This window comes from Balaenoptera ricei, chromosome 2 (genome assembly GCF_028023285.1).
Source record: "Balaenoptera ricei isolate mBalRic1 chromosome 2, mBalRic1.hap2, whole genome shotgun sequence".
Classification (NCBI taxonomy): domain Eukaryota; kingdom Metazoa; phylum Chordata; class Mammalia; order Artiodactyla; family Balaenopteridae; genus Balaenoptera; species Balaenoptera ricei.
In genome coordinates, this window is record NC_082640.1 from 109,241,256 (window position 1) to 109,268,030 (window position 26,775).

Consider the following 26,775-nt stretch of genomic DNA (forward strand, 5'->3'; position numbering starts at 1 on the left):
AAGGCAGTGGAAATAGCACAAAGGCAAGAAGTAGGAATAAATTTGGTGTTATTAGAAAACAGGGGAAAAAACAGTGCCTGGAACATGGTGAGTGATGTGGGGAGAGGTGGGTGCAGTTAGGGTGGACCTATGGCCAGACCCACGCATGAGTCCTCTGTGTCTGTCTCTAAGGGCAGTTGGTGTTCAGCTGGAGATGAACTTCAAATTCCAATGGTCTTCATTCTTCAACTCTGCTCCCAAGTCACTTGAGTATTCCACAAAACCCTAATGAAATTGTAATTGTTCATTTTAGCCAATGTCTTTATCTTTTATTGATTTTGTACTAAAATATCTTTACTTTTTAAATTTTAGAACCTGTAGAAGCTTTTAAAATCCAGGAATTTAAACAAAAAATTTTTAACAACAAAAAGAACTTACCTTGTGCATACATACCATTTTATATCTTACCCCACCCACACACTTAATGAGATACCATGGGCACTATCTCATATCTTTACATACACCACCCCCTTCATTCTTTTTCATGGTTGCATGATATTTCATTGATGAGTGTATGATAATTTATTTCACCAATTGTCTGTTGATGGACATCTAGGTTATTTACAGTTCTTTTCTATTGTAAACACTTCTGCAGTTGAACACTCTTGAACAAATGTCTTTACATTCTTGTACAACTATTTAAGTAGGATAAATTCCCCATAATGAAATTGCTGAGTGAAAGTACGAGAATCAAAGCAAATATTGCCAGACTGCCTATGAAGATGTTGTACCATACTCTTCCCACACTTGGCCAATACTGGAACCTATCAATACGTTTCATATTTGCAAATCTGATAGAAGGAAAATGTTGCAGAAGTTCTTATTTTATTTATTTTTATTTTTTTATTGAAGTATAGTTGATTTACAATATTGCATTAGTTTCAGGTGTACAACATAGTGATTCAGGTGTTTTTTTGCAGATTATATTCCACTATAGGTTATTATAAGATATTGGGTATAATTCCCTGTACTATACAGTAAATCCTTGTTGCTTATCTATTTTATGTATAATAGTTTGTATCTGTTAATCCCATACTCCTAATTTGTTCCTCTCCTCTCCCCTCTTCCCTTTGGTAACCATAAGTTTGTTTCCTATGTCTGTGAGTCTGTTTCTGTTTTGTATATAGGTTCATTTGTATTATTTTTTAGATTCCACATATAAGTGGTATCATACAGTATTTGTCTTTCCCTGACTAACTTATTTCACTAAGCGAAACATCCATTTTACTGCACATGGCAATATTTCATTCTTTATTATGGCTGGGCAATATTCCATTGTATATATTATATATATAAACCACATCTTCTTAGGTCAATCATCTGTTGATGGGCACTTGGGTTGCTTCCATGTCTTGGCTATTGGAAATAGTGCTGCTATGAACATTGAGGTGCACGTATCTTTTCAAGTGAGAGTTTTCACTTTTTCCAGATATAGACACAGGAGTGGGATTGCTGGATCATATGGTAGCTCTATTTTTAGTTCTTTAAGGAACCTCCATACTGTTTTCCATAGTGGCTGCACCAATTTACATTCCTGCCAACAGGGTATGAGGGTTCCCTTTACTTCACACCCTCTTCAGCATTTATTATTTATAGGCATTTGATGATAGCCATTCTGACCAGTGTGTGGTGATACCTCATTGTGGTTTTGATTTGCATTTCTCTAATAATTAGCGATGTTGAGCATCTTTTCATGTGCCTGTTGGCCTTCTGTATGTCTTCTTTGGAAAGATGTCTATTTAGGTCTTCTGCCCATTTTTTGATTGGGTTGTTTGTTTTTTTGGTATTGAGTTGTATCTGCTGTTTGTATATTTTGGATATTAACCCCTTATTTGTTGCATCATTTACAAACATTTTCTCCCATTCAGTAGGTTCTCCTTTCATTTTGTTGATGCGCTCCTTTGCTGTGCAAAAACATTTAAGTTTGATTAGGTCCCATATGTTTATTTTTGCTTTTATTTCTTTTGCCTTGGGAGACTGATCTGAGAAAATATTGCTATGATTTGGATCAAAGAATATTTCACCTATGTTCTCTTCTAGGAGTTTTATGGTGTCATGTCAAATATTTAGGCCTTTAAACCATTTTGAGTTTATTTTATGTGTGTATATGGTGTGTGTTTATTTTATGTGTATGTATATGGTGTGAGGGCATGTTCTAATTTCATTGATTTACATGTAACTCTCCAACTTTCCCAACACCACTTGTTGAAGAGACTGTCTTTTCTCCATTGTATGTTCCTGCCTCCTTTGTCATAGATTAATTGACCATTGGTGCATGGGTTTATTTCTGGGCTTTCTATTCTGTTCCACTGATCTATACAGAAGTTCTTATTTTAGTCATCTACAGACCCTCAGATTATTTCCCCTCATTCCTTACATATTTTGACTCCAGTTTCTCTGTCAAGTCTTGGTGACTACAATATCCTTCCAAGGTAGACAAGATAGTCCTTCCAGTACCTACCTGCTCTTCTTCATTGACAGACACTAAATCTCATGGTTATGCACTGAGCCTTGTCATTTTACCAAAAACAGCAAACCCTCCATAGTCTCATTTCAAGCATCTAACACTCTGATTGCCCCCTCCTCTCTTTCCAGTTCACTACCTGTAGTATTCTAATCCACTACCTGTAGGATTCTAATCCACTGTAGGACTTATAATCATTAATCCTACATCTCTTAATTCTTCTCAGTCCCTCCTTGTCCTTCCTTCATAGCTCCCTGCTGTCCTTCCTTTGTTTCCCTGGATAGATGTAATGGCCCATCTTTGTGATCACTCCATGCACTTACTCCCATCTTCCTTGTGCTTTCCCCACCCCCATTACACTCACCTGACAAATCCCAGGCCTGGTGTAATCCAGTTCACTGCCCACTCTTTACCTGCCCCTGGGCATCTATAAACATAGCTAAAGAAAAACCACAGTCATGCTGACTGGTATACTTTAAATCTGTGAGCATTTACCATTACTGACCACTTTCTGCTAACCCAGAAATCTTACTGTATTCTCTAATCCATTCACTCTCTGTCAACTCCTTGATGACTAGTTCACAGTTTCTCCTCTCATCCCAGACCTCCAACAATTTCTTCATCCTCTTGACTCTTTGATGATGATCTTAATTCACAGAGATAATGGAAGCAATCAGAGGAAAATTCCCACACCCTCCTGCTCCACATTTAATATTCTATTTATATCTGACTTCCTCCTGTTACTGCAGATGAACTGTCTGTGCACATATCTAAGGCCAATTTTGAGACAAGGAAACTTGAAGTCATAAATAGGAATACTAACAATGGAGTAAATTAATCTTTGTATATGGAATAGTTAAGGTACAGAGTGCTAGATTTGTTGTTCAGCTCTTTCTGTACATTGACATCATAGTGAACATACTCTAATGATTCATGTCTCCATGGAAATGTACAAGACCCCATAAGTCAGTTGGCTACCCCTTCATTTTACAAGTTGAGACCTAAAGAAGTAAAATGACTTTCCCAAGGGTATAGCTTTTTTTAATGGACCACAAGAGGAAAAATGGCAAGCAACATAAGAGTAGTTTCACAAAATTTGTTTCTGTAGAACTTACCAAAAATTAACAAAAGAAGCAAAAACAAAAAATTGTATGACCATCGCTATAACTAGGGAAGGATAAAAATGCATGATCCAAATACGGAACAATTTAAGTCAAATTAGAATAAGATCTTTCTACACAGAGTTCCTCTTCTAGAGAGTAGTGTAATGAGGAGATAATATGAGAATAAAATTGTTTTTAGAAAACTCACTGATACCCTTCCAATTTTATCCTAAATTTAGAGGGATAGAAATTAGGGGTAAAAATAGGGCAAATAAAAATATGTTGACTATTCCCTTTAGGAGTACCAGTCCCTTATTATTTCAATAAAATAAGCTGGAACCCTGACTTGAAGAGCCACTGAGTTTGGTCATTTCTGTTCTCGGTCCGAAGGAGAGAAGGAGTGAAATGGGGAATAATCTCTACGGAGCAGTTGGCTTGGTCAAGACCAGCAAACAGCAGCCAACAAAGTCAGGGAGGCAGTGGAAAAAAATGTGTTGTTCAACCATACAGACCACACAGGAAAATATCTAAATTACATAGGAAAACAGAGTGAAGCCCATAGTATTTACCCACCTCCAAACTCCACTAATGTATAAGGAGAAAGAAGGAAAGGCTATCAAAAACAGAATTCCCTCACTCTTCCTCCCATCCCCTCTGATATCTGAGACACAAAACAAATAATACTGAACATTGGTATATGGCCACTGCATATATGCTAACAAAGAATTTACCGAGCACCTAGGCATTCAAAAAAGAAAAAGCTTGGGGAATACAACCACACTATTCTGGAATGAGAGAGGGTTGGATAAAATGGCCCACTCAGAAATGAGAGCTATCAAATAAATTTTACTCCCACCAAAAAGAAAAAAAAAGGAAGCAATGAATTACAACATATAAAATTCAGATAGAGATGATAGTTTGGAAGAAAATGCAGTTCAAAAATAGTATAAAAATCTTGCAACTGCTTTGTACACTCAAGAAAATTGAGAACTTGGACTTTATGAAGTAATAGATCAAATATGGGATAAGACAAGGAATAAGGTGAAAAAGAAGGTCATACAACAAAAGAAAGAAATTGGGAGGAAAGTAACAACACAAGAAAAAAAAATTAATGTATTTAAAAAAGCAAAGAGACTCAGCAATGTAGAAAACCCAGACAGGATTGAGGACAGGATTGTGAAAAGTCACACAAAAATAAGAAGTCATAACGAGTCAAGCACTCAAAAATACCAAAGTATTAATAGATATGAAGAAAAGTGGAAAGCTAACATGTGGTTATTATATGCTGGGGGGACAGAATAAATGAAACCCTCAAAAATATAAAGAAAAGTCTCCATGAGTGAAAAAAAAAATACCTTGAAACTATAGATCAAAAAGGTTCAATTTGTTTTAGAAAATGCTTATAAAGAATGGCCAATATCAAGACATATTTTAAGTTATTAAACTGCAAGGATAAAAAATGCATTTAGAAGATCACTTAAAAGGGGGATGGAGACTTATGGACTCAGATTTTTTCAAATTACAAATGTGAAGATGCTGGAACATTGTCTATAGAATTTTCAGGTTAAAACTATGACTGTCAGCCAAATGGATATATTTGAGGAAAAATTATATTCTCAAACGTGTAATGACTTAGTAAATGTGTCACCCATGTCTGATTTCTCACAATCGTACTTAAAACATAACCCAGACTTCCATTTCTGACAATATGATGGATTAAATTCTAGAGCTGCCAGATATAGCAAAAAAAAAAAAAAAAAAAAAAACAGAATGCCCAGTCAAATTTAAATTTCAGATAAACAAGGAATACTCTTAGTATAAGTATGGCTCATGTGCTATTTGGGATACACTTATACTAAAAGAGTATTCCTTATTTATCTGAAATCTGCACTTTGTATATCCTGAGTTTCTTGCAACCCTAGGTAGTCTGAAAAATATCCCAAAACATACAACTAAAAATAGTGGATTTTTTTTTTTAAAAAACAGACAAAAATATCCCTTAAATTCTGTGACTGATCTCATAAGAAAGTAAAAAAATCTCTAAGGGAACAAATGGAAAAGAAATTGGTAAGCTGAACCTGAAATGATGAGAATTATTTGCTAAGCATAGTGACCAAAATGCTTGTGTTTGAATGGCCATTTAGGACAGAAAATGGCGCTTTGGAGCTGCATAAAATGAAGAGTAGGATCTGAGGCCTCTCTATAAACCAGCATCCTTGGAGGGCTGTAATTTCTGAAAGGATGATCTGAGAAAATATGCTCACCAGAAAAAGGAGACAACAGGAAACTTGTGTGTCTTGGCTTAGGCTCTAAGTAGAAAACAAAATACATTCCCCTGCGAATTCAAACACACAGGTTTTCCCTGAAACGAATTTGGACTTGAAATTGCATGATCAGTGAGGTCCTGGAGACCCCAAGCAGATAAATTAGTTTCAAGTAGTCCCAAGTTAGTAAACTGATAATGTGGAGCAACTGGCAGAATCAGACAGAAATTCCTCTGAAGAAATGCACACTGAACCCAGGCTTTGCAGGCATTGCACAGATAAAGCCATGCCAAACATTAGTTCACCATCCAAAACAACAGAATGCATCAAAAAACAGACTACTACAGAGAAGAGTCATCAAGAGTCATCAGGACAAAGAATGAACAAACAAAAAATAAATACAAAAAAAAAGATAACAACAGAATTAGAACCCTAGGAGCTTTTTTGGATACATTATTGTTGGATACATAATATGAAGTATTCGGAAAAAACAAGAGACTACTAAAAGTGGGCGAATGTTTGAAAGAAAAAAAAAACTGAACATTTAGAAATAAAAACTATAATCATTAAAATTTAAAATTCTGGGAATGAATTAAGCAGAAGATTAGACACAGCTGAAAGAGAGACAGAGTAAATTGAATATAGAGCTGAAGCAGTTATCCCATATGCAGCACAGCAAGACATAGTCATGGATAATATGAGGCAGGGGTTAAAAACATGAAAGATAGAAAGAGGGGTCTAACATGTCCAATTATGCTCTGGAAAAAGAGAATAGGGGAAATAAGGTAAAATCAGTACTCAAAGAGATCATGAGTGAGGAGGTTTCAGAATTGAGGAAAGACTTCTGATGCAGGACAAGTAAGAAATCCTCACTTAACCATATGGTGTTTTAAACTCAGAAACAAAGATAGCAAGAAGATTTTAAGAGAATATTCTCCTGATGAGAGTGTATATTTATCACCCTTTTCGAAGGACAGTTTAACAATATTTATCCATGATTAAAGTGTTCATATCTTTTTGCCTTGTGATCCTCCTCCTAGAAGTTTATCCTAAGGTTATACTCTGACAACAAGGATGTTGATCTCCATATATTTTGTAACAACAATACTTTGGATACAATTTAAATATCCAGCAATAGGAAAGCTAATAAATGAATTATAGCATAATAGTTCCCTGGGATATTATACAGCATTAGAATGGCTGGTATATGTGTATATCTACATTTATTGATAAGGACAGATCTCCATCCTTATCAATAAATAAAGCAGCAGAAGAGCAAATATCATGTGGTCCCACTCACATAAGGTTACATATACATTTATGTTTATATTTAAGTTGTCTTGGTGTATTGCCCAATGTGGGTGTATATTAATTAAAAAAAGGTCTAAATGGACATTGGAATGGTCTAAAAGATTGAAAGTGGTTATCTCTGAGTAGTGGGATTTCAGGGAATTTGAGTTTTCCTTCATATATATTTCTTCAATGTTTAATTTTTTTTCTTAGGAAGCATGGTTAAACATACATACATCTACACAGGGAATATTCCACATTTCTTAATTCCCAGTATAGTTTTCTTTCCTCAAAACACAAGACCATTTTGATGATATACCATTTGACTGGTATGCATAGGGCTATCCATACAACTATAATTATGCTACACTTTCCTGTATGTTTTTTAATGTATTGATATATAGGAATCATCCTCCATTACCACTCCCAAATGTCAGGTAACTAGTAAATGAATTCATTTTGGTTACCTTATGTAGGTAAAGACTAAGGAAATGTATTCAGAAGTTTAAGAAGAGAAGTACACGGCACTTCCCTGGTGGTGCAGTGGTTAAGAATCCGCCTGCCAATGCAGAGGACACGGGTTCGAGCCCTGGTCTGGGAAGATCCAACATGCCGTCAACAGCTAAGCCTGTGCACCACAACTACTGAGCCTGCGCTCTAGAGCCCGCGAGCCACAACTACTGAAACCTGTGTGCCTAGAGCCAATGCTCCACAACAAGAGAAGCCACCGCAATGAGAAGCCCACGCACCGCAATGAAGAATAGCCCCCACTCACGACAACTAGAGAAAGTCCGCACGCAGCAATGAAAACCCAATGCAGCCAAAATTTAATTAATTATTTATTTTAAAAAAGAAGTACAGATAATTATACCAAAAGACCATAGTGTTTTTTTAGCTAAAAAAACAAAACAATGACTACAACACTACACTAATAAAACTGAATGGATATATGAGCATTTACAACTATTTCTGATGTTTCTGTCATTTTTTTAATAAATTATTTTTATAAAGGTCCAAATAGGGCTGAGTAAAATCACAAATAAAAATATTATTGAAGGTAGTATAGTTTTTTCTAAGACATTGGATAAAATGGAACAATTAATGGTAGTTTTTTTCTTCTCTCAAGTGTTTAAGAAAAGTTGAATTTTCAAAGAGTACTTCTTCATGTCACATTCTTAGTGATTATCAAGTTTAAAAAAATCATTGTGGTAGCACTGCCATGGCAGTGAGCGCACTGGCATCTGGATCTTGCTTTCTAAATACCACTCCCAAATAAGAAGAACCAGGATTCCTTGAAGAAATGGCTGACTCTATAGCTGAAACAGGGAGGATACAAGATGAGCCTGGAGAGTCTTATAGTGTCAGAAAGTAAGGAAGTGCTCAAAAAACAACAGGATGGAGACATATCAAGTAGACGGGGAGCCATCCCGAACAAGCCTCCAATGATCAAAGCTGGAAAAAAAATTTAGTAACAAAGTCCAAAGTATAAAAATAAATATACGAGTCCATACTGATATAAATAATTCCCAACCCTCAAGTATGCACTGGTCTTAGTAACTCCCTTCCAAAGAACAGAGTATGAAAAGGGAGGAATAGTGACTTTACAGTGAAGAAATCTGGCAAACACTACCTTAATCAAAAGATCAAGGAATATCACCACTGATAAGTTATGTTCATTGCATGTACCCCCATTGTATGATGTAATGAGAAGGACACTTCACCTGCGTGGTATTCTTCCTCAAAACTCATAACTTCGGGGCTTCCCTGGTGGCGCAGTGGTTGAGAATCTGCCTGCCAATGCAGGGGACAAGGGTTCGAGCCCTGGTCTGGGAAGATCCCACATGTCGCGGAGCAACTAGGCCCGTGAGCCACAACTACTGAGCCTGCGCGTCTGGAGCCTGTGCTCCGCAACAAGAGAGGCCGTGATAGTGAGAGGCCCGCGCACCGCGATGAAGAGTGGCCCCCGTTTGCCACAACTAGAGGAAGCCCTCGCACAGAAACGAAGACCCAACACAGCCAAAAAATCAATCAATAAATAAATAATTAAAAAAAAAAAAAAAACTCATAACTTCAGTCTAATCCCAGGTAAACATCAGTTAAACCCAAATTGAGAGGAATTGCACAAAATGACCCATACTCCTCAGAGCTGTCAAGGTTATAGAAAACTAGAAAAGACTGAGAAACTATCACAGACTAGAGGAGATTAAGGAGATATGATGAACTGAATGCAATCCTGTATGGATCTTGCAACAAAAGGGTGACATTGATGGAAAGACTGATAAAATCTGAATAAAGTCTGGAGTTTACTTGCTATCAATGTATCAGTGTTGGTATCTTCATTTTGATGAGTGTACCTGGTAATTTAAGGTGTTAACATTGGGAAAGACTGGGTGAGGTATATACAGGAAGTCTCTGTATTATCTTTGCAACTTTTCTCTAAATATAAAATTATTCCAAGATAAAAATTTGCTTTAAAAATAAATTAAATCCACTTCACAACTATCAGAATAACTAAATCCAAAACACCAACACCAAATGCTCGTGCAGATGTGGAACAACAGGAATTCTCATTTATTATTAATGGGAATGCAAAATGGTACAGCCACTTCAGAAAATAGTTTGGCAGTTTCTTAAAAAATTAAATGTACTCTTACCATATAATCCAGCAATCATGCTCCTTAGCATTTACCCAAATGAGTTGAAAATTGACATCCACACAGAAACCTGCACATGGATGTTTATAGCCACTTCATTCGTCATTGCTAAAAATTAGAAGCCACCAAAATGTCCTTAGGTGAATATTTTTCAGCACTAAAAAGAAACGAGGGCTTCCCTGGTGGTGCAGTGGTTAAGAATCCGCCTGCCAATGCAGGGGACACGGGTTCGGGCGGGAAGAGCCCACATGCCGCGGAGCAACTAAGCCCGTGCACCACAACTACTGAGCCTGCGCTCTAGAGCCCACGAGCCACAACTACTGAGCCCGCAGGCCACAACTACTGAGCCCGCACGCCACAACTACTGAAGCCCGCCCACCTAGAGCCCATGCTCTGCAACAAGAGAAGCCACCTCAGAGAGAAGCCCACACACCACAACGAAGAGTAGCCCCTGCTCGCCGCAACTAGAGAAAGCCCGCGCGCAGCAACGAAGACCCAATGCAGCCAAAAATAAATAAAATAAAAACTAAAAAAAAGAAATGAGCTATCAAGCCACGGAAAGACATTGATCAACTTTAAATGTGTATTACTAAGTGAAAAAAACCAATCTGAAAAGGCTACATACTGTGTGATTCCAACTATATGACAGTCTGGAAAAGGCAAAACCTCAAAGTAAAAAGATCAGTGGTTTCCAGGAGTTCCTAGGGAGGAAGAGATGAATAGGTGGAGCACAGGGGATTTTTAGGGCAGTGAAACTACTCTGTAAGATACTGTAATAGTGGGTACATGTCATTTTACATTTGTCAAAACCCATAGAATGTACACCACCAAGAGTGAACACTAAACTATAGACATTGGTTAATAATAATATATCAATATTGGTTCATCAATTGTAACAAGTGTAACACACTAATCCAAAATGTTAATAGTGGAAACTAAGGAGGAGGGCTTGAGGGGGAGATGTGGGAACTGAGCACTTTCTGCACAATTCTTTTGTAAATCTACAACTGCCTCCCAAAAATAAAGTCTATTTTTAAAAAAATACAAGCAGTCAATCTAAAAGAAAAACAATTGGTGGTAGATGGAAAGATATATGATACAGCAGGTGTAGTGAAATGCTAATAGTGGTGATGTATATGGATGTTCACTATATAACTCTTTCTACTTTGCGCTGTTTGGCATTTTTCATAATAAATATGGGGGAAAAGTCATTGTGGTTAATATTAGGAGAAAGCTTAGCATAGAAAGGTCAAAATAAGCCTGTGGGATTTAATTTAACTCCATCATGGATTTCTCATATGTTTCTGTACAGAATAGGTAACTTGATTTAATGACCTGAATTACTCACCTAAATTTTGAATCCCAGTCGGCCCTGTCTTCAAAGACCAGAGTCTAGATTAAACTGCCTTATTGTTTGAGAAATACAACTAGATATTAACTAGTTAATATTGTTTGAGGAGTACAGCTAGTTAATATTGTCTGCGAAATACAACTCGTTAATACATTTTGAGAAATACAACTAGATGTTAACTGTTATGTCATCTCATCAGTAGAGAAAAATGAGCAGTGCTTTGTAGTTTTTGAAACAGTACTGATGACATGGTAGTGTAATCTGCACGACTACTGTGCTGGACTTTGTCAGTGTCCTTGTTATGATTTAGCACTATTTTATTTACTATCCCAAGACATACATTTTTATTACTCGCTACAATATGACAATAACAACAGTTTTGAATGGTACGTATTTCTCACTATGAATCTAAATACACAGAATGTTTGCTCTATTCTGAGTCACTACACTGTGTAAAACTAGTGTATTAAAAATAGTATGACATATTTGCATATTTATCTGTATTAAAACCCCCATGAAACAGTTATTGCAGATAAACAGCTGTTGCTTTTTAAGTATCTTTTAAAGGAACCATATTTCCTCTCCTATACAAATTATATGCATTTTCAAATATATCATCTGAGCCAAAGGAGTTTCAAAGCTTTAAACAGGAAAACATGCTCTCAGAGAAGAAGAATGTTAAAGGAGAGGAATTGCAAATTTTTAGTCATTGTGGCCAAATGATAAATTTTTAACCTACAATGATGAACTTGTCCCTTTGCCAAGTCAGATATTATATATTGTAAACAGATAGTAATTCTGGATGCTTCTACAAATTATGGCCATATTTCAGCATGGAGACTGTTTACCTAGTCTACGGAGCACATAAAGAGATGCTGATTTATATCGATCAAATTACAGAAGAGAAGTCTCCACTTTGTGACTTAAAAGTGGCAAATTCTGTTGTAATGTAAAGAACTTTTTCTTTTAATAGCATTCCCATATCTTCATAAAAGCCAATAGTAGCATTTTTCTTTTTAATTAAAAAGGAAACTATGCCCCTGGAATGCTAGCTACTATCATCTTGTAGTTCCCAGAAAAAGAGTCCCAAAATGAAAAATGATTCTATCAAATTTCATTATTTTCTTTATAATTTTAATATGTACCAAAAGGTTTTAGGAAAACATGTATATTCTTTCAACTCTGACCATATTCAGTTGATTAATATATAATTCAGATACACATGAGAAGTTCTCATTTTAGTATCTGAATTACAGTTTGTTTTAAGGCTTTTAAACATAAATAGTTGAATCAAAGATGTCACATTTCATAGTTCAGTTTCACCGTGTTAGCTAAATAAGGGGGGTATTAAAGGAAAGGATTTTCATATATTAAATTAAAAGTTTGTCACTTTGCAGCTCTAAGCCTGTTGAAAAAAAAAGATAATTTCTGTCCAATTTAATCAGCAAGAGGTCTTTATTGCCTTAAGTATTAATTGATCAGGTTCTCATTAAGGTCAAAAGTACACTTAGCTGCCCAGAGATGGCCAATTAGCACATTGTCAACCGCGCTTATTTATATTGACTGAACATAATGGTAGTTATTTGACTGTCAAGTCAGAAGGTCACTGAATCTTTTGTACACTTTGCCCTCCAAAAGGGCAACAGTCATTTAGACACGAGAAAACATTCATAACAAAGATTTAGTTTATTACTTATTGACTTAAATCACTCTTAGAAACAGGTGTTCTATTCTCTTTGGACAAATGATACATCATTTCTTTGTGAAATGCTTGAGGTCCAGTTGAAATCCTGTGGTTGATTGTGTCTGAAGATTTTTGTTCAGCAAGCAGCTTGCACTTGAAACTCTAAATAGCTTTTTTAAAGACCAAACCAGTTCAATGATTATAATCCTTTGCGATATAGACTTTTCTCCTGATAAGTGACTGCAGGAAGTTGAAACAAGTTGGACACACAGGTACTGAAATGCCTCTGGGGCACCAGTCTCAAAGTTGAAGGTTAGAACCACATTTGAGTCTCACCTTAATGAGGACATTGGTATGCTTTTTAAATGCACTGGTGCTGCCATAGATATTGGATATTTGCTACAGAACAAAAGAGAAATAAAAATTCAAGGTTATTCATGAACCAGTAATCTAAAATTTCTACCTATAGTCCCAGTGATTTTTATCATCGTAAATCATTACACCTAATTTATATAGTGATGATATAACTAGTTGCATTTGCTAGCACTTTATATTTTCTATTTATCCTCTGCCACTTAAATTTAACATCATTCTCCCTTACATTGTTCTATTATTGAATGAAATATCACTGATGATTCCATGAGTTAGATTTTAAGGAGAAAGTATTTTTGTTTAGCACATCACTTTTACAACTTATCAAATTAGAAACCCATGAGTCAGCCTAGATTCCCCCCTTTACACTCTGCCCTCTCCAAATATGTGTCTCATCAAGCATCACATTCCATCAGTTCTAGTTACTGAATAGCATCAATAGATATAAGTACTTCAACCCACTGCCACTGCCTCAACTTGTTGTCTCTTTATTAAATTGCTGTGATACATTTTGATGGGTCTTCCCAGTGATTCAGTGACCCTCTAGTGGTCTTCTCACTAGACTGGGACTCCTTCAGAGTAGGGTGATATATTTTTATTGTATCCCCAACCAACAGTTAGTGCCTGGCACATACAGGCATTCAGTAAAAATATACTGAATAAATAAATGAATGACCACAATTAGCTTTATGCTACATATAAATGTAAACCTTGATAGAATTTGCTATGATTTAAGAACTCATTAAATCAAACTTTTTCACTAGTATTAAATTATTAATACTTTCTCAGACTATTATAGGAAGCAATAAATTCATCCATATGGGTAAACCAACAGCATTGACTATGAAGACAGAGTGAGAGCCCAAGTCAAAGGAAAAAGTTACTACCATAATTCTTGAGTAATTAAGCTACCAAGTATATATAGAAAACAAATCCATATACTATCAAAACATGTGCTTTGTCTGTGGTATCATATTAAATAACAGTTACTATTTATATATTGTGCACTTCTTATACATTAGCTATCGTCCTCTCAAGGACCATGTAATGTAGATATCATAATTGTCATTTTACAGATAAGAAAACTGGTTTCACAGGGTAACTTATCCAAAGGCACATAACCCAGGTCTTGCTTGCTCCAAAGCCCAAGTTCTATCTACCACACTAAAGTTTGCATCCTTCTTTAGAACTTTGGACAACCTATTTCACATTATTCAAAAACTTTACTAAATGTTGTATAGAAATGTTTCATATCCATTGTTGGGTTGGGTTGGGTTGGGGAGGGTGGGGGAGATAATCAGAGTCAAAGATGAGAAAAATTACAGTGGAAATGAAAGGTAATATGACTTAGTAGTTAAGACTGCATGGGCTTTGACATCATACAGTGCTACACTTGAGTCCCAGGTCTGCCTTGTACTACCTGCATGACCTTGAGTGAGTGACTTGACCTCCAAGTTTCAGTGCACTAATCTCTAAAAGAGAGATAATAACAGTAACTGCCAATTAATTTGTGAAGATCAAATGAGCTTATGCAGATAAAATGCTTAGCACAGTTTTTACTTAAAACAGTTCTTACTGTGTTATTTCTTTTAGTTATATAAAAGACAGGCAAATAAAGCAGATATTTTATTGCTTTTTCCTCATTTAATGACAGGTTATTGGAGGCTCTATAGTTAAGCAGAAAAAGAAGAAACAAGGTGAATTCACCATACTGAAAGTATGTTGACTTGTGCGTTGTCTACTAATTAATAAGCATTTATTGAATACCTGCTGTGCTAGATGTTGGGGATAATATACCTGATTCTGCAGAACTCATTTTCAGTCAAATTTAAGTAGAAATGCAACACTGATTTATACTCTTACTTAAGAGAAAATTTCAAAATTTTTAAATACAATTCAGCCATTAATATCAGGTTAATCTCTTGTTAGGATATCTTTGGAATGACCACAGTTTGCATTTAATATTTGGTATGCAATCTTAAAGGAATGAAATTTTTAGATTTTACTATTTTTAGCATGCCTAGCTCAGTCCTTTACTGTATCCTATTAGATAGTTATTCTAAACTTTTTTCTCATCAACCATTTCTTATTCTATAATAACAACTATGGTTGCTTGCCTAGTTGTTACCTATTTTCTCTATGCTCATCTAAAATAAAGCATAACAGTATGGATTGCCTTTTTTCTTAATCTTTTGGTTTATTTTAAACTAAGACATTGTATACATTGACTGGAAAAAGAAGGATATTCCTTATTCTTTTTTTGGTTTTTACAGTGTTTCCCATGACTTTCAGTATATGTTCTTTGCTAAACCCCTTCCATATCATTCATTGTGTTTCTTCTGAAATGGATTCTTTCAGCAAATATTTATTGAACACTCACTATGTGCTGGGTTCTATGCTGCTGCTCTCATGGAACTTGCATGCTAACAGAGGGGAGACAAAAAATAAACAAGATAAGGGAGATTGAGAATGGAGATAATGATGTAGAGGGAGAAGGAAGTTACAATTAAATAGGGTCGTCACGGATGGGCTCATTGAGAAGTGTCTTTTGAGCAGAGACCTGAAGGAAGTGAAGGATTTAGCCAAGCACATTACTGGAATATGGCAATCCAGGCAGAAGAAACAGCCAGTGGAAATGTGATAAAGCAGAAGTGCTCAAGGTTTGACGCTTGTTTGAGAAATAGCAATGAGACTAATGTGGCTAAAGCAAAGGGAAGTTACAAGAGAATGATAGGCAATGCCATAGAGGTAAGAGGAGAAGGTCGGATTTTGCTGGGCCTTACAAGCGGGAGGCGGGGTAGGGGGGAGATTTGGGTTTCACTCTGAGTACTGTGGGGAGCCAAGAGGGTTTCGAGCAGAGGACTGACCTGAAGTGATTTACATGTTAAGAGTGTCACTTAGGCACTGGCTTGAGCATGGGTCCTACCAAGAGTAGAAGCCAGTGGACCAGTTAAGTTATTTCATTAATGCACATGAAAAATGATAGTGACTTGGATCAAGAAAGTAACATTGAACTTAATGAGAAGTGGCTGGATTCTGGATATATTTTGAAGGTACAACTGACAGGATTTCTTGGCAGATAGAAAGTGAGGAGTAAAAAAATAAAAAGAAAGAAAGGATTCAAGGACGATTCCAAGGTCTGGGGCCTGAGCAACCGAAGAACATAAAAAGGGTGAAAATCCTACACACTCTGTGCTCCTAATGATTCTATATGTCAACTTTATTTTTTTCTTTTTTTTTTTAAATTAATTAATTAATTAATTTATTTATGGCTGTGTTGGGTCTCTGTTTCTGTGCGAGGGCTTTCTCTAGTTGCGGCAAGCGGGGGCCACTCTTCATCGCGGTGCGCGGGCCTCTCACTATCGCAGCCTCTCTTGTTGCGGAGCACAGGCTCCAGACGCACAGGCTCAGTAGTTGTGGCACACGGGCTTAGTTGCTCCGCGGCATGTGGGATCTTCCCAGACCAGGGCACGAACCCATGTCCCCTGCATCGGCAGGCAGATTCTCAACCACTGCGCCACCAGGGAAGCCCCATGTCAACTTTATTTATAAAACAATTTTAACTTCTATTTTATCCTCTGATATGTAGACAGTAGAAATCCAGCCAACTCAAAAGTTCTAACAGCACTTTGAATGCTCTTGGTAAATCTGAAGTACCTATATGTAAATCAGTACACTAGCTGTCACTTCTGAGGACACCACCACCTCTAGTATTTACTGGACAACATAACATCAACATGAGGATACTTGGAACACACAGAAGAATTAGATGACATGGCCCCTGTCTTCTTTAAGTTTATTGTCTGTCTCACCATCTAGGTAAACAGAACTCCAACTCTCTGCCTGGGTTTGGATCTTAGGCGCAGGGCCTGGATGTAGGGGTAGGTGCTTTCAGTTGGTCTCTGTGTGATGTAAAGGGTGGTCCAGGTGAGAAGTTCCAGGTGAGATGGCTTTAGGGAAGTGGGAACCACTGTAAATATTAAGTCCCAAATCAAGGGGTCAGGCTAACCCTAAAAACCAATCAGCAAGAAAAGACCTGCCCAAGGACACTGTGTATATTTGTCCAGTTACCTCAGAAGGCATTCTATCTATTTTTTTCTAAGTATTTAGGAAAAGCCTTGCTGTAGCCTTCAAACACTAACAGCAAGTTTACTGGGAGGTGGGGGAAAGGTGAATACATAGAAAGAGAAATATGAATAGATGTCAATAAGCATAAAATGTGTGGTATCACAAAATTCTTATCTACAGTGAATTGTCTTTATTATGCTTCTTCCTTTTTTATTGTATGGACTTACTTTACTGTCACTTTAGGCAACAACTATTAACAGCATCTCTTTTGATAATTTCAAATTTGTTGATATCTTTTTTCTAAATTTAGTTGAATGCAAAGAAAACCTTTGAAATGCAAATAATTAATCATTTCTCGGGTCTCTAAGAAGGTTTGGGACATGGCAAACCTTGAATCAGTCTTGGAAAGAATCATCTAATTCCAGTAAAGTTTAGGAATCCCAAGTCTAATCCTCAGACAGATAAGGGCTAGCTGGACATGAAATACAAACTGTGGCCAAGTTTAATTTTCCCAAATCAGATTTTCATGAAACATTTTCATTTCTTTGAGTGAGACAAATGAATTTTTCTAATATTTTATAATCCATTGTTAAAATTCAAGTAAAAACAAGTCTACAGTCAAATATAAATTACTTTGTTATGTTTAATTTTAGATAATCCTCTTCTCCTTTCTTTGGCATTAGAACAAATTGCAGTTACTGAAGCCCGAAGATTATAAAGTACTATTTAAGCATTCATGTTTGATATCAAGATTAAAGGAGAATACAAAGACTAGCATTAGAGGATAAAGTTTCTGAGACCAGATGGGGCAAGTTTAAAAAGGTTTTAGGGAGAAAATACAATAATCAATTTTAGAAGGAAAGGAGGGGAGATAACATATTTTAGCAGTAACTTAGGCTTTTAGTACAAAGGATATTATTTGGTCTTTGTAATTGAATATAATAAAACACTTTGCCCTTTAACATAAAATCATATTTCCCATATATATATGAGTACACTTCTCTGAGACTAAGCAAACTGTTTGTAAAACAGGAATTGAATTGAAGAGGGATCATATTCTTTTAAATAACTTCCCTTTCATCAGAGAGTATGAGTCAGCCTAGGGCACTCAGCACCAGGACAGACCCTACCTGCTTGTATTTCTTTTGCTGCAGAGCACAGGCCCATAATCCTGATTAAACATTTATATGTCTCATTCGTCCATCTACTCAAGTTGACCTCTAACAGAATTCTGGCTGTTTTTCTCTCCATTTCGGAAGAGAATTTTCATTTTAAACTCTTCCAATTTAACAGAGGGAAAAGGTTAAAAAGAAAGTCAACCTACACCCCCCATTCAAAAAAAAAAAAAATCATCCAGAGTTTCCCACTGAATTGGAGCCAAAATCTCTGCCAATTTTGCTCTCATATCTCCAAGTTGTACCCTGACCCTTCATATGACCAGTGGGGCTTGTTACAAAAGCTCTCTCTGGGCGCCTTTCTAAAAGTGCTATCTTCGTCCATATTTCAAAACACTCACAGATATTTTATCATTAATTAGTATTCATATTATGTCTCAAACAATCTGTTCACGAACAGGGGAAGTGAACTAGTTGAACAGCTCTTCTGTTTGTCTAGTGATTAACATGGATGATGTATGTAGTGCCGAAGACCTTTTAAGGCAGGAAGCAGTCAAATGTTGGGTAGGTAACTCTTGGAACATTTAGAAGCTTACCTGTTTTGGAGGCTGGACCTCTCCAGAGAAACCAGACTTGGCAAACAGGATGGGGAGACACAGGCCCCTTTAAAAATAGACCCATGCCTCTTTGATTCACAGCATCCTGGATTTGCTTTTCATCATGTTAACATGCCACTTGGGAGCTGGCTGGACTCCCTTGTTCAGTGACATATATTTCATAGTGTTTTTTTTTTTTTTTTTAAACCCATTTGTTCTTTCAACCACAACATGCTTTGCATTTCTCTTTCAAATTTGAGGGTGTATATATAGATTGATCAAAACAATATTTTTAACATTCCAAACAATTTAGAAAGCTGGTGGATGGGTGTCAGTTAATCTATTATGTTCATCTTTTCCTCCTCCCCCTCTTCAGCTGCTAATCTTAGAACTTGTGTGCCAAATTGTGTAAGATATTCTTCCAATAGCTACATGTGTGACTCTTTTGTGAGCTCAACAGACAGTTATGAGGACAGATTTGGAGTTGCATATGGGACTGTCACATGGTTTGATTGCCTTGTCTTCCAGGCACTGAGATTTCTTTTCACTGAGCTTTAATATTGAGGAATTTTTAGTTATGATAAAAGTTCAGCAAAGTCTCTATTAAATTATTTATACACCTCAAGAATGGAGAAGAAAAAAAAAGTTTTTACTCACCACCACTCTGTATTTGGCATCTATATATACTTAACAGTTCCTATGTTTACTTTTTACAGTAGTGAAAAAAATTCACAGAATTTTTATGAAAATCAGAGCGTTAAGAGCCTTTATTATCCTCCTTGCTCTTTTGGAGCAAGATCTAGTAGATGTCTCGACAGAAAAGAAAGCAGATGCTTTGTAAAATGGTCTCATATAATTCATGTCCAATTATAGAGGATGATTTGTAGGAAAATGTGATCTATCAACTGTTAGGAGCCAAAAATCCTATGTCTTTAGTCTCTGAAATGGTAAGGTGCAGATAACTTTATACACACATATTGAAAACCCTCTTTCAGGACCCAAACACCACAGCCCTTCATCCCATTGAACCGTAGTACCACCCTCGAGGGACACACAGCCTTACAACAAGGTCTTTCTCCTAATCTTATTTCAAATACTTTTCAAGAATGAACAATGTCCTAGTGATAGCTGCATCCAATGAATGAAGACATATAATATTATAAAAGCATTAATCACATATACTTGTATTAATTTCACCCTGTAAAACAAATACAATGGTTAATTATTCAGAGCTGCACCTTTATTTGCTTCAGTCTTAATTCAGAAATATTAATGATGGCTACCATATATTGATTTGCCTCTGTGAGACTAAACTCTATAAAACAGATGTTTTACATACATTACTCCTAATCCTCAGAATAACACACCAAAGTAGGTGTTATTATTATCTCCTTCTTCCCAGTTAAGTTAGAACTCAGAAACAGCTTGAATGAGGATAGAGGTATATTTTCTTTTTTCACACTTTAATTTCCTTTTCCTGTTTTAGGTTGGAGAAGTCATGTACCCTGCTGGGCAAATTGCACTAGTACCTAGCACAATGAAACTTGTGAGTGCCAGAATACAAACAGAAGCTCCCATGTCCTTGAGCCACACCCTGAAAACTCTGGAAGCTCTGCATAGAGGCACTGGACTTCACCACATTCTCATGGCTCACTGTTAACATAACAGGCAGCAAGTTCATTGCGACTGCTTCTGCCAGGTATGGCAGAAGAACTTACGGACACATAAAGAGGTACCTAGAGTACCTATTTTATTTCTAGTCTACAGAAGAGCAATTTATGAAGAAGTTTCCTCCAGACAATATCAAGTCTTTCTCAGTGTATTTCATAGGGGTTTGAACTAAATCCATAATAAGGTTTGATTGAGCTGTTACGTTCTGCCTCGTAAGTGGCAGTGCACAACAGAGAAAGGAAATTGCTTAATAGAAAGTTATAGTCATCACTAACTTTATCTTAATTCTCCAAAGCAATAAGTTAAGAGTTCTATAAGAGCAGCTTAGAGCTCTTAGAAAATGTTGAAAAATACTCTGTTTAGAAACATTTCTGCTCATATGTCACACTGTACTTTCTGGGGATGGGCATTTATTTTTCTGATACTTCGCTCACTTAGGGTAAGTTTTACCGTGTGTCTCCAAGGACGTTTTAAAAGGGCCTTATCTATCCATTCTTCTAAAATATTTAACAGAAATTCTATTTTTCAGCATGAGATCTGTACCCTGGTTTGGGGTTGTAACTCCTAGTTATCCCACAGACATCAAAAGCCATTTCTGAAATATATTGAATTTAGATCAAAGCATTATTTATACAGTTGTGTCATCAGAAAGTAATGGGCTGTTTAAATGAAAAATTGATTAAGCTGATGACTGGAATTTATTCTAGGAAGAACTTACAAGAATCTGTTCTTTCTTAACGTTAAAAGTTATACTGACAATACAATCATTATTTGCAGGTGACATTGTCTACCTAGTAAATGCATGAGACATGAGAACCAGTAAAACTAGTAAGAGTTTTAGTAAGTTTAGAGTTTAGTAAGATTGCTAGGTATGAAGAAAATTCTAAAAATCTTTTACTTTCTAAATATCAGCAATTACCAATTTAAAAAGATAATGGGAGAAAAAGACACAATGTACAGTAGCATCAAAACCTGTAAGAAATTTCAGGACCTCAATAAAGAAAACCATAAATCTTTATGGCAAGATGAAGCTTTAAAAAATTGGAAAGGTATACCATATTTATGAATGGAAATGATTTAAAGATACCTGTTTTTTTATATTTTTATTTTAAAAATAAATTTAATTTCATTAAAATCAAGTCTCATAGGGAATATATTTAACATAATGATTCTGAAATAGATATGGAGAAATAAAGCAGGCAAAAATAGACTGGAAATTTTTACCAAAAGAAGAAACTGAAAGGGAAAGAGGAGTACAGAGGAAGAGGAAGAATTAGAAAACCTTACACTGCCAGATATTAAAATATAATGTAAAGATCCAATTAAAATCATGTAGCATTGGTACAGTAACAGATAATAATCAGTGTCTCAAACTGGAAGTTTCTCTTAAAATTATGTGCTTTCATATTTGTAGAGGTGGGAGTGTTTCTTTAGCTCCAGCAGGAACACAGAGGTCATGTTGCCTGTTGCTGATGTAGCAAAGCTTGGTTTGGCGATGCCTCGTTTTCCATGAATGAGCCTGCTCATTGCTGCCTCTACTAACAAGGTGGAGTTTGCTAGCCGTCCCCACGAGCTGCCTCTTACTCTGGTTATGCCTTGGAGTTTCTCCGAATCCAGTAGGGTCTAAGGCTTGCATATCTGAGAGCCTTTCCTCTCCCCATGACTCATGGGGTCTGTAGAATTCTTATGAAAGTTGCTTTCTTTGTGCTTTATTTAATTTTTGCTGTGGCTGACATATGTGAATTTGAGCTATTGCACAGATTCCCTCCCGCCTCCGCCCTCAGTGGCTTCATTTGGTATTCAATGCCAGTTAAAAATAAGACAATATAAACTTCTATATTATTTAAGCTAAACTTAAGTTTTGATATAGAGTGAACACATTTATTAATAACGTACTTCTTCTTACGTATCCACAGATGTGGGTTCCAATTTGGAAACAGTTTCACTAAGGAAAGTTTGTAGAATATTTTCAGTGTGGCTAAGGGGCAAAATAAATACTGGTCATCTTTATAGATTTTGAAAAATAAAGTAATTCCTAGGCAAGCCAACCATACCCACCTTACAACTAAATGTAATGCAAATTACCATATCAAACAGAAAATTTGAGTGTTCCAGTTAGTGGTATTTAGTTTCCTGCTTATTAATGTCAATTTAGGTGCTGCTTAGAGTAATTTGCTACAGAATCATTGTATGTCATTATTTTGCTGTTGGAAGAGATTACATTTTTAGCTAAGAAGGAAATGAGTTTGGGAAAGATCATTTTGCCAAGTTGAAATTTATGGCCAGGACTGTAAGGTATGAGGAATATATCTAGTTTTGCTTTAACAATGACTTGCTATCAGAAGTTAAGTGATCATTTTATAATTTTCTATAAAGTGAAAGAAAGGTGTTTTTAATTTAATTACCCATGCCTGAAAGGATATTTGAGTATATTCTTATTGGAATAATTAGTAATTGGAACATATCATAATAAGCTATTATATTCTTTCCAGAAATTTTTTGGTTCTTTGGTTTTCTTTGAAGGTGCTAGGAGAGTATACAGACTGCCATAATATTATTCAACATACTGATACTTCTTAGGATCATAATGTTGGTTGTTAAAAGTTTACTAAATTGACTTGACAGTTTCAAATTAAGTATCATCTTGTGTTTTTCCTTTCTACATATCTTTTTAATGACAGTGTCATATAATATGATGGTTTTATGAGTGGTTTTGGTATCTCATTCATCAGAGTAATCAATGGGGAAAGGAGCCATATGGGTTGTAGTTCATTTGTATTGGATAGGACAGATGGCATTATTGATAGATGGAAATATTCCAAATATTTATTGTATAATGATATCACAAGGACTCTGACTTCTGAATTTTAATGCTTTAATTTCTACAGTAACTGGCAAAGTGAGTAATTTATTCAGTTGCCACGTATCCATTTAATGATATCAATGTGTGAATTGTAGCATTAATTACCTTTCAGTTAATACTGCATTTTATATGATGGGTATTTCTTTTTCTAAGCCTTTCGTGTTCACTTATCTGATTTCTGACCAAGCTATCAGTTTGGTCTTGAGGATTTTAAAGTTGAAAGCAATATTTGGAGCAGACAGTATGTAAATATAGGATGCAGAAGTGAGCAAAGTGAAGATTCAGTAATGGTTCTCTCCCAGTATCACCTCTGTCCTGTGGGAGGCCAAAGGGAAAAGGTACCCTTAAAGAATCTTTACATTTGCCTCTTGCATAAGTTTTTACTCTCAATAGATTTCTTAAAATTATGTTCTAAGATAACCATAGACAAAAGGACATAAGGATATAATTCAGGATCTACTTATATTTTATTACCTCAATTTGAAATTGAGTTATTCCAGGAAGGGTTACTGCTGGATGGTTAATACACCATCCTCTCAAATGTTTGACACCATTCCAGAATCACATTTGCACTACTAGAAATAAATGAAATCCAGTGAAAAAGGTCTTCACTTTTTACTTTTGTATTTTATATTTTTGTATTGTTTAAATGCATACTGAATGCACATCGTCATGCCTTACTTTTGCAATTGCTAAGTTAAAAATGATAGTTTGAGTCATTCTAAAACTTCTGTTGCCATTGTTTTATTTTTAAAATACTATCAACCCCTAGTATTGAAGACCTACTATGTATTTAAACACTGCTGGGAGCTCTCTGATATTACCTCCAGGTTGCTTACTATTTTACTTAGGAAGTAATATAAATTCCTTGAGTAGTGACCTTTTTTTTCCAAACTAAAAATTAGGACACATTGTCCTACAGTGTTTTGTTTTTTCAATTTGTGAATTTGTTACTGTGAAAAAAATTACAATGGTATTAAGAACTAAAGATTATTTACATTTAAGTTATAAATTTATCAAGTTACCTCCAATACTGACTGACACCACTAAATTCCCAGTATCCAGCTCACTGCCTTGCACATGTCAAATTCAATGTTTGTTGATTGCATAGTGATAAACAAGGTAGGATAGTTTACATCCATAAAGATGATTGGAAATAGAGTTTAATTATATGCTTTCAAAATGATAGTGTGATCCCACTAATGAAATAGAAGCTTTATACTAAATTTTGATAAGGTCAATCTTTTTAAAAAGTTCTGATAGAAATAGACAGTGTAATTATATTGGAAGAGTAAGTTGACCAAGCTTTATTTAGTCAAAATATCTAATAGTGTGCAGTGGGTCAAGAGGACAAAACAACTTAGACCTATCCAGAGACATCCCATTCAAACAGACTGTCTATGTATGATTTAGGGCAAAACTTCTTGCATTCTTACTGCCCTGGCAAGTACAAATAGACCAAATACATCCTGATGATCCCAGATTTCTCCAACACTCTAGGACAATTTCAGAAGCATTGATGAAAATGGCATAGATAATATTCTGATAGAAATCTCAGGACCAATAATAAACCAAGAAAAAGGCTGGCACTAACTGAAGTGATATGGAATTTTAAATATTCTACATATATTTCCTGTTCCTTTAAAAAAAGTCAAAGTCTCAGTAAAATAAAATGCATGAATATTTTGTTGTCACTAAAGCCTTCTATTTCCTTTATTTATGGAATAAAATATATGAGTGCTTTCCAGTAAAATTTGGGAATAATTTTTAACCTGAACTTTGTATCATATTTGCAGCCTTGAACCTTTGCTGATCTTTTCTCATTTTTCTCATTATCAGTGTTTGTTTCTCTCCCTCTCTCCTTTCTCCCTTTATGCTCTTTTAGGCATTGAGAGACAGAATTAAAAACTGACAGACAAATCAGCTATTACTTTGAATCTCCAAACAGGAAAACTTCCTCTCAGGCAACACTGCAAAGTATAGTCATATTGTTATGTGATTATTGTTATTTTAGGAAGATTTTATTTTTCTCTTCTTATTTTAAATTTTATATATTTGGAGAAATTTTGTTATATCTTTCCATTGATGGAAAGTCTAATTACATTTATAGTGAATGAATGACTCTCTTCACTGTATTTTGCTAGAGATTTTTCTCATAAAAGTTCTTATCCAGACTTTTGGGTATGACCCATCCTCCCCCACCCCCCCAAAAAAGATTATGCATTCCTAAAAGTAAGGCATGAAGAGTAAACCTCAGAATTTAATTTGTGTTCCTGTAATTTCATATGACTCCAAGTTATTTAGAGACAAACAAAAGATATTACAATTATGTTTTAAATAAGCAAGGCCTGTGTGGAAGCAAATTTTTTTAATAATGTTTTAAGAGCACCAGAATATTTATCCAGCTAATCTTCTTTAAAGATGTAATGCTCTTACAGAGGAAATAAAATAAAGGTGCTCAATAATAAATTTCTAAATTTAGTCCTGAGCATTCGGACTTTGATTTAATCAAATTTATCAGAAAAAAATAATTTTCCAGGCAACCCACTTAATTTCTGAAGACAGGATAATAGTAACTGATCATGCTAGTGAATAAAGAAATAAATGTTGGCATACTAAGGCAATATATAAGCTGAAGTTCTTGAACAAAAGCAGCCTGTCAACTACAGTACGTTTAAGTACAGGAACGATTGATGTTTGCCAAATGTCAAATCAGAGAGAAGAAAAATGTTTTCAAGCTTAGGAGATTGCCAACAATGAAAGGGAAAATAAATAAAAATTTAGATGTACAATATTGTTTTACCTTGTCAAGGAAATGTTAATTGAAATCAGGCCTCCTTTTTGAAAAACATAATGTAAAATTTCCACCAAAAGACTACTCAGGAGTCTGACAATTAATGCAAAAGTAGAATTTTAAAAGACACAGTGATGGCTGACATTGACAAAAATTGTGCTGTTAGATTATCAAAAAGCTATGCCCTAGATTTCATTGTCAATGATCTACAGAATAATTAATATAATCGGTTATGTTTTAAAAGAAAACGAGGAGTTCTGAAAAATGTCGACATGAACCATGTGAGACTTCATCATGAATTCAATAGTTAAAATACACAGGTTTCTGTTTATTTCTTCTGCGTTATCAGGTTTATGACATTTATTTGGTAGCTAGATATTGTTTTGAATGTGCAATGATTTATTAAAAGACAGTTCGCTTATGATCCATGTTAAGAACATGCAGTGC

General features: G+C 35.5%; 1 protein-coding gene across 2 annotated transcripts in view; it reads left to right on the plus strand.

Moving 5' to 3' along the window:
* The window catches only part of LOC132359516 (uncharacterized), a 174,696-nt gene that overhangs the window by 112,898 nt on the left and 35,023 nt on the right, over positions 1-26,775 (plus strand). The window contains exon 6 of one of the 2 annotated variants that reach the window (XM_059913680.1): positions 20,487-20,682. The exons of the other annotated variant lie outside the window; for it this stretch is intronic. Within the exon in view, the coding sequence (XP_059769663.1) occupies positions 20,487-20,660 (174 nt within the window). The 3' untranslated portion in view covers positions 20,661-20,682. Of the gene's footprint in view, positions 1-20,486; positions 20,683-26,775 lie in introns of those variants that run through there. 2 annotated transcript variants of the gene reach the window in all.